The sequence below is a fragment of the Dermacentor silvarum genome, chromosome 7, assembly GCF_013339745.2.
Source record: "Dermacentor silvarum isolate Dsil-2018 chromosome 7, BIME_Dsil_1.4, whole genome shotgun sequence".
NCBI lineage: Eukaryota > Metazoa > Arthropoda > Arachnida > Ixodida > Ixodidae > Dermacentor > Dermacentor silvarum.
Window position 1 is genome coordinate 119,033,735 of NC_051160.1, and position 7,786 is coordinate 119,041,520.

Sequence of the window (7,786 nt, forward strand, 5' to 3'; positions counted from 1 at the left end):
CATGCATTTTTATGGGGCCAAACTTTTGTTGTTTCGATTCTAAAATTGCCTTTGCTGAATAATTCGAACTTGAACAGTCAGCACGCAGGTGCCTGACCCTTATGGTGAGCTCAATAACGACCCCTTTAGTGGCAGCATCTGTCTCGGCAGAGCTTAGGGACTGAATGAGTTGATGACAAGTTCATCGCCCACCGAAAACACCTATTTTTGGCCTGGCTAGGGAAAATTTTCCAAGCAATAACAATGGCCCACAATGTTGTCTGATTACAGTATTTACCCGATTCTAGTCTACACTTTTTTTTTGCAAGAAAACTGGGCCAAGAACTGCCTGTGCAGCGCAATCGGATATAAAACCAAACCGCCTTTGAAGCATTTGTATGCTTTACCGCATAACACAGACGTATTGCGGCGAAGCTGACTTTAAACATCGGTACGGCAAATCTGACTTTGGGAAACAAGCCACCATTATGCAACAGATATTAGTAGCTTGCCTATTTCTCTTACTAAAAAAATGAAGTTCATGCTAGATTTCTACTTTTTTGAGCAGCTTTAATGTAATTTTTACACTAGTTTTCTACTTTGAACACACAGAAAGTGGGCGTGCGTTTGATTCGCGGGCTTTGTGTTCGGGCATACCTAAAAAATTTTTTTGCATCTTGCTTAATTCAACCAGCCAGATAATTTGATCACTTTCATCCGGGTCGAATTAACAGAAGTTGACTGTATTTATATGTCTGTTCCTTAAGCGGTAAAAAGTACAGCCACAGCTCGGCACAAAAGTTTTTGCATTCTGCTCGAATCAGGATGCAGTCATCGCAGACAAAAATCGAACCTCGTGACCGCATGCTCAACACTGAAGCATGATAACTATATAGGGTAGGTAGAAGGACTACTGCTATAGACACTGCTTCATTTCAAAACCACAGATCTGCACAAAACAGATGAAATTGCCAATTGCACTGAAATGTTGTGGCATCTTGGAAGCCCCTTTGTGACACACCTGCAACGTTGTCCTTTCGCGACCGGACCTTGACCTGAGCCCGAGTGACGTTCTGGAGGACGACCTGGTTGAAGTCGCCGCTGGTGAACTTGGCCTCGGCCAGGGAGAACGCCGCCTCCTTCATTACTTCCCCCATAAGTGACTTGGTCTGCATGCAGCACAAAAGTGTTGCTGTTGGTAATCTGATATATGCAAGAGGTGAAATGTCCACCGCTGTACATTCAGAAACATTTATCAGCCACGTAACGTTATATGAGTGAGTCGAGCAGCTACAGTAAATGTGTTTGGCCACAGATGTCAGTCACCTGCTAAAATAAAGCTTCCTTAGAAAACCCTCCTGGACCTTGTTGACTGTGGCTGACTGCTGCTGCTGTCTTGCTGAACAGCTCAACACAGGACAGCACACACATGCATAGTTAGCGTATACACATAGTAGCCATTTGTACAAGTGCTATAGATGGCGTGCCAGTCGGTGGCTTTGTTCTCCATGGAATTATGCAATGGAAGAAAAAGTGCTACCTAAATGTCCTCACTTGCACTGGATGCAAGTTTCCTGTCCAAACAAAACATGATGGCCCCCTGCCATTCCTAGATTTGTCGTTACATTGCTCGAGTTGTAGCATTTCTCTCAGTGTATTAAAAAAGACAAGCACAGGCCATCACAATAATCTTTACATCATACCACTCTATTGCCCAAAGAGGTCAGTGGTGTCAAGATAAACATTAGCAGATGAAACATGCATTTTCTCCAATAAAAGCAAAATAAGAGATCAATCATGTGCCAGGAAGCTTTCCACTAATGGCTATCCAATAACTTCATCAAGAAAGCAAAAAGCAGCATCCTTCAATGCTATACTGCAAGTATGCTCAGTTATGGTGAAAGCAGCCAACAAGCAAAATGCATCAACGAATGTAGCCATGGTTTTAGCCAGGTATGAACTATACGTTGCTTAAATTCCATACAGCAAACTTAGAAACAACCTTGTATATGCACTATACTCACAGAATGAAAAGTGAGCGGGGGAACTTTAGAGTAGAACACTCCATATGTGCAAGTACTCGAGAGTGCCATGTCATGTTACCACAAATCTGGTCCCTCAATGTGATGCGGGCTCCGATTTGGGCGTACGAGCCAAAATTACGCCAATGTCAGACAAACTGGAGATGGTGCAAATGAAAGTATATGCATTGGTTAGCCCTAATTTGATGCATTACATTCCATGAGTGCTGCATAATTGCATAAGCTACCTGACCAAAATTTCTTGGGTGCTCAACACGAGATACAGATTGACAACTGCAATCAAGCTGCAACTTCAATCTGCAAGCTACAACTGCAATCAAACAAAACAACGCACTATATCCAAAACAAGCCTTGCGCCCAGATTTTCCAAATTTTGCAGGTTAGGCCTGACGAAAAGCTTTTCGCCCTAAGGATGCACTGAACGCGTCATACGTGCAGAAAACTTTTACAACAAAGCTGTTAAGATTAGTTGTGAAACATTTTTCGTGCGGTGGCATAGTCTATATTGCATGTCAGCCAGAGCCACAGGCTGCATCAGAGTTTAGACTGTGAGGTTTCAAATGCAGCACGTTCAAGAGAACACAGGCCGTCTGATTTCACAAGCATGCAAAAGAACTTGGTCCAACTTATCCTTGAAAATGTTCTACTTCTCGGCACTCCTAAAAGGATAGCAAAATTCTGCGACATGCACAAGGTCACATGGTAACAGGGCGATGACAATTACGCAACCTTTTATGCAAGTCAATAACTACACTACTACCCCTTGGTCAAGCTTAAGGCTATTCGTAGCTGTGATCTGTCTTAAACACAAGTGACAATGAATAAGTGTGTCCAGGCTCACGTGAGCGAGTCCAGCTGCTCCTATGTGCGCACCTTTCCACAGTCAACCTATCTTATTATTCACCAGCCGCGTTCTAAATCTCACAATAAAATTTGTAGATGTTCACCAATCGAACATGTGTAGTGAATGTGCAGAACCTGGAGCGTTAAGACCCATTCAAATCGGTTTTGAAAAGAACAAAAAAGACAAGCATTTAGTGAGCACACTGTGAATCCTGTGAAGGCAATCATTGTTTCATCATGATCACAGAGCCTAGGCGTCGTACAGCCAATGTCGGCCGCTCCCATGTAGCTTTTGAATAACAAGTGCACTCTAGAAGGCTATTTTAAAAGCAACTTTTGTAACTGAAGTCGCCAAAATGTCGCCAATGGTCGTCGCGCTGCTAAAAAAATTGCCAGCCACTAAATTGATAAATTTGACGCTAAACAGACAACAAAGTTGCTACATCTAGCGACAAATTTGCTAAAACGGCAACACTTATGTCTACTGCCAGATAAAGGCTTCTCCCAGCAATCTACAATACCCCTGTCTTGTGCCAGCTTACCCAATCTTATGCCTATAAATTTGATAATTTCATAACTACTCCTAATTCTCTGCCGTCTTCGACTAGGCTTCCCTTCTCTAGGCGCCCATTCTGTAACTAATGGACTACCAGTTATCCACCCTAAGCATTACATGGCTTGCTGAGCTCCATTTCTTCCTCTGAATATGAACTAGAATATAGCCTACCCCTTTTTCCTCTCTAATCTACACCGCTGTCTTCCCGTCTCTTAAAGGTACCCTAAAATGTTTTGCATTTCATCGCTTGTTGCACAGTACATAACTTCTCAAGTTTCTTTCTCAACCTCCAAATTTCTGCCCCTTATGCGAGTACCGCTAGAAAGCAATCATTGTACACTTTTCTTCTCAAGGAGAGCGGTAAGCTGCCGATCACGACTTCGTGATGCCTGCTGTATGTGCTCAAACCCACTTTTAATCTCCTGTAAATTTCCTTCTCATTATCAGGGTCCCTTGCAGATAACTAACCCAGATAAGCAAGCCCTTGCCCAGATTATAGAGGATGACTGCCAATCATTAATTCTTGTTCTCTTGTAAGGCTAGTGAACACCGCCTTTGTCTTCTGCATAGTAACCTTCAGTCCTATATATTTACACTATGTCTGCTAACAAAGCAGCTGCAGTCTTGGGTGGCCTTTGGACAGAGGCAAAACAGACTCCTAGGACTCCGCCCAAAAATTAATTTCTGTGTTCTTACCTGCCTAAACCATGATTTGACTATGAGGTACACTGTTAGTGGCAAACTACAGGTTAATTTTGACCACCTGGGGTTCTTTAACATGCATGGTACACAGATATCTTTGTATTTCGCCCTATCGAAATGTGGCTGCAGCAGACGAGATTTGATCCCACAGCCTCGGGCTTAGGGGCGTAGCTCCATCGCCACTACAGAGAATTAGGACTTCCAAGAGTGTTAGAACTCCCTTACACACTTTTACTTTCTTTTCAAGCAAGAGTAGCTCAGATTCACATAATTCGGAAAAGGAATTTCGTTTTTCTCGCTATGAAAGTTCACCCCACAACATACAATGTATCATATTTGATATGCCGAGTTTGATGGCCGAAAATCTTTTTTTTCTTTCCAATATATTGCAGTACTTTGAAAAGAGATGCAACATTCCGAAGTCAGGAAAGACAGCCAAAGTGTCCATTACGTTGGCATTTCCAGGTCATTTGATTTTTTGGAAGTTTTCCTCAGCCAGTTCCATGAAAATTCACCAAGCAGTCTAAGTGGAGGTTCCGGTGCAAGAAAAGAATGGTGGTTTATAGCTTGCCAAGTTACTGCCAACCTATAATTTTGAACAACTATTACCAAAAAGCTTGCAAGACCGTTGGAATGCACCATCAGATTTGAATGATTCACGCTTTTTGTGATATTCCGACCATGCGGCAATGCTCCCACTCACAAAACCAGTAAAAGATACACCTATTTTTGAGGATTACGTAGGTTCAGTTGAAACCCTTGCTTCGTTCTGCCATACCGCTGGCTTTCCCATAACCACTGTGGGTACCAATTTCCCCAATTCAAAGCAACCAGGGTGAAAATTCCATGTTCTTTCCCTGCATTTTTGAAAACTAACTAATCCCTTGGAAATTTCAGGTTTTCCCAGATGATAGACACACCTTTACATTTCATTATTCTTTTAGTTTAGTCTTTCAAGTTTCGACACATGTGACATTGTTACAGCCTTTATGCACATCTCAAAAGCAAAATGGTGTCTATGAGTGCAGCTGATTATTGTGTGCTGACTTAGCACTCCGTCATTCTCGGAATATCCTTATAAACCTAAAATCGAACTGCTTTGCTCAGTAGACAAAGCAAATTGTGTGCAATCTTTACAACAATTTAATTTTTGTTGCCTTCATAAACGTCCAAGTTACATAATGCAAGACAAACCCAAAGCAGCACCCCACTTTCCCAGACCAGTCTCGCACAGCAATAACTTCACTTTCACAGCTAGAAAGATACGTAAAAATTCTGCAGTTCGATGTGTCAAAACAACAATATGATTATGAGACATGGCGTAGTGGGGGTCTCCAGATTAATTTTGACCACCTGGGGTTCCTTAAAATGCACCTAAATGCACACAAACATTTTTTCATTTCGGCCCCATCGAATTGTGGCTGCCGTGGCCCGGATCGAAGCCTTCACCTTGAGCTCAGCAGCACAATGCCACAGCCACTAAGCTACTGCAAACACAGAACCTGCTGTCAAGCAAGTTAGTTACACACAATAAGGGCTAGAGAACATTTTCTCCCTCTGCAGCCGTTTCTCCCTGTCTTGGTTTCTGGCAAATATAAAATCCTCACGAACAAAGCCTAGCACTCGAATCAGAAATTCTTGTGACACTACACAATTTATTGTCTTGATAGGCTGTCACTAAATAAATTTGCAACCAAAGCGAAAGGTGTGCATTTTCACTTTGGGAAGTGTCATGCACATAAGATTTCATATCTCTGGTGAAAGTTTTATTTTTTCAGGACCCTCTCTCCACAGTTCCAGGAAATGGCAAATGCAACTGAAACTCGGAGAGTGGTCTTAAAAGCTATGCGATAGATTATGTTCGTCAAAGAGAAATTCCTAAATGAATGAATGGCAACAGGTCAATAGGAAACAGAAAAAGGAACTATCAACAGGAAACACATAATATAAAAATCTTCAAATGGTATGAGAAAGCAAATTCTTAGTCCTGATAAGGCTGCAAACTTACTGGCAATTATGGAGTGTTTGCTGTAGTGAAAATGGTGCAAATAGGGCTTTTTTCTTTTTGTAAACAAGAAACAAGGTCTAAATAAAAAATCAATGAAGCATTTTTTTTTGCATTAATCAAGCTACACGTTTCATAATGCAGAAACACCACAGCTCAACAAACCAACGCATGGCCTATGGATATGGTGATGGCCTTCTTGATACAAAGAAACCGCAAGGGCGCTTTTATACTTCTCAAGCGCCGCCTCATATGTGACCTCGCAATATCTTTCAGTTCAGCTTGAAAACAACATGCTCTTTAGGCGCATGGTTCAATTCTTAATGGAACATAATTCATATATCGATAAGAACAATACAATTCAAGCCCGCGGCTTAAACATTATGCTAGTTTATGAGCTACTGGCTCCTTCGCGCATATTATTAGACACAGCGCACTTCCAAAGCAGCACAAGTGTTAAGCACGCTTTGCAGAAATGGAAAAAGAAACTTATGTTTACAAGTCTACCGTAAGGTTTCATAGAAATTGGCACGCAAGTAGCTACACCAATCAAATTAGCGGGATGGTGCCCTCGTAGCCTGCGGGTGAAGCTTATATGACGTGGCTATGCGGTATGTTGAGTGACGCTCACAGCTGCTCGATAAAAGAAATCACGCGCAATGTAACAATGAAAGCCGTTCTGAATACTAACTGCCGTGGTGCCGCAAAAGCTAAACCAGTCCTCTGACGGCTACGATCTGCAGCAGCGATGAAGCTGCAGATCTTACGTAAAAGCTACAATAACGGCAAGCGAGATCGGTCGGCCGCAGCAGCTACGTTAACACCACAATTGCGCTCTTACAGCAGGTCAGAAGCACCAAGGTGGCGAAATATCGGCCGTGCAGGCACCTGTACGCACCTCTACGATTTTCTTCAGTATCGTCCTGAACCGCATTTGCAGAGCGTCGGCTTTCTTCTTGAGAAGGTTGTGACCCTTCTGAGCACCCTTCAGCCTTCCCCTCATGAGGGTCATTGCCCTGTAACAAATCAAACAGCACATAATTAAGTTTCTGGAAGCGAAATAACGCTGTTCACAGCCGCAGAATGTGTGTGTTGTCAAACTAAAGCTCCGAACGGCCGATGGTCACCGAGACGTCCCTCCACCGACAAATGCTGAGAAGCTCCAGAAATTTACTCACATACGGGAAGGGAAGATGGGGATCCTCTCTTTGCCACTCATGACTTTTTGCTAAGACGATATCGAATCCCTGAGAATTTCAAGTAACTAATCCCGAAGAACGGTCACACCTCCGCTGGCACGGCGATCATGCGCTTCTTCACGAAGCTCGTGACGTCACGTGATAACCCGCAGCGCCGCTGCACACCTTGAGAGTGTTTCGGTTTCGCTTCTGTTCTTTAAGCGTGAAGTTTTATTTTTTCACTCGTGTTTTCCGGAAAGATTTATTGTTTATACAGCAGGGCATCGGAACTAATATAAGAAGAAGAAACTCTTGACACAAAGATACATAAAGCCGAATCCCCTGATTCTTGGTGAAACGCCACATACACTCTTGAAATGAAATCGCTGTGATTACGAGCAGCTGTCCTTCGTTCGTTAACCGGTATATTTAGCCTGAAGTTCACTCAAGAGTTTATTCGTAAACACAAGGCGTCTGAGCC

At 42.8% G+C, this 7,786-nt stretch overlaps 1 protein-coding gene across 3 annotated transcripts in view; it reads right to left on the reverse strand.

Annotated features, from left to right (window-relative positions):
- Positions 1-7,463, reverse strand: part of LOC119458388 (V-type proton ATPase subunit D) — a 73,840-nt gene extending 66,377 nt beyond the window's left edge. For all 3 annotated transcript variants that reach the window (XM_049671153.1, XM_037720232.2, XM_037720231.2), the window contains exons 1-3: positions 7,306-7,463; positions 7,026-7,143; positions 1,001-1,148 (exon numbers count right to left, since the gene is read on the reverse strand). In XM_049671153.1, coding sequence (XP_049527110.1) covers positions 1,001-1,148; positions 7,026-7,143; positions 7,306-7,346 — 307 coding nt within the window. In that variant the 5' untranslated portion in view covers positions 7,347-7,463. The remainder of the gene's footprint in view (positions 1-1,000; positions 1,149-7,025; positions 7,144-7,305) is intronic.
- Between the last annotated feature and the right edge of the window lie 323 nt (positions 7,464-7,786).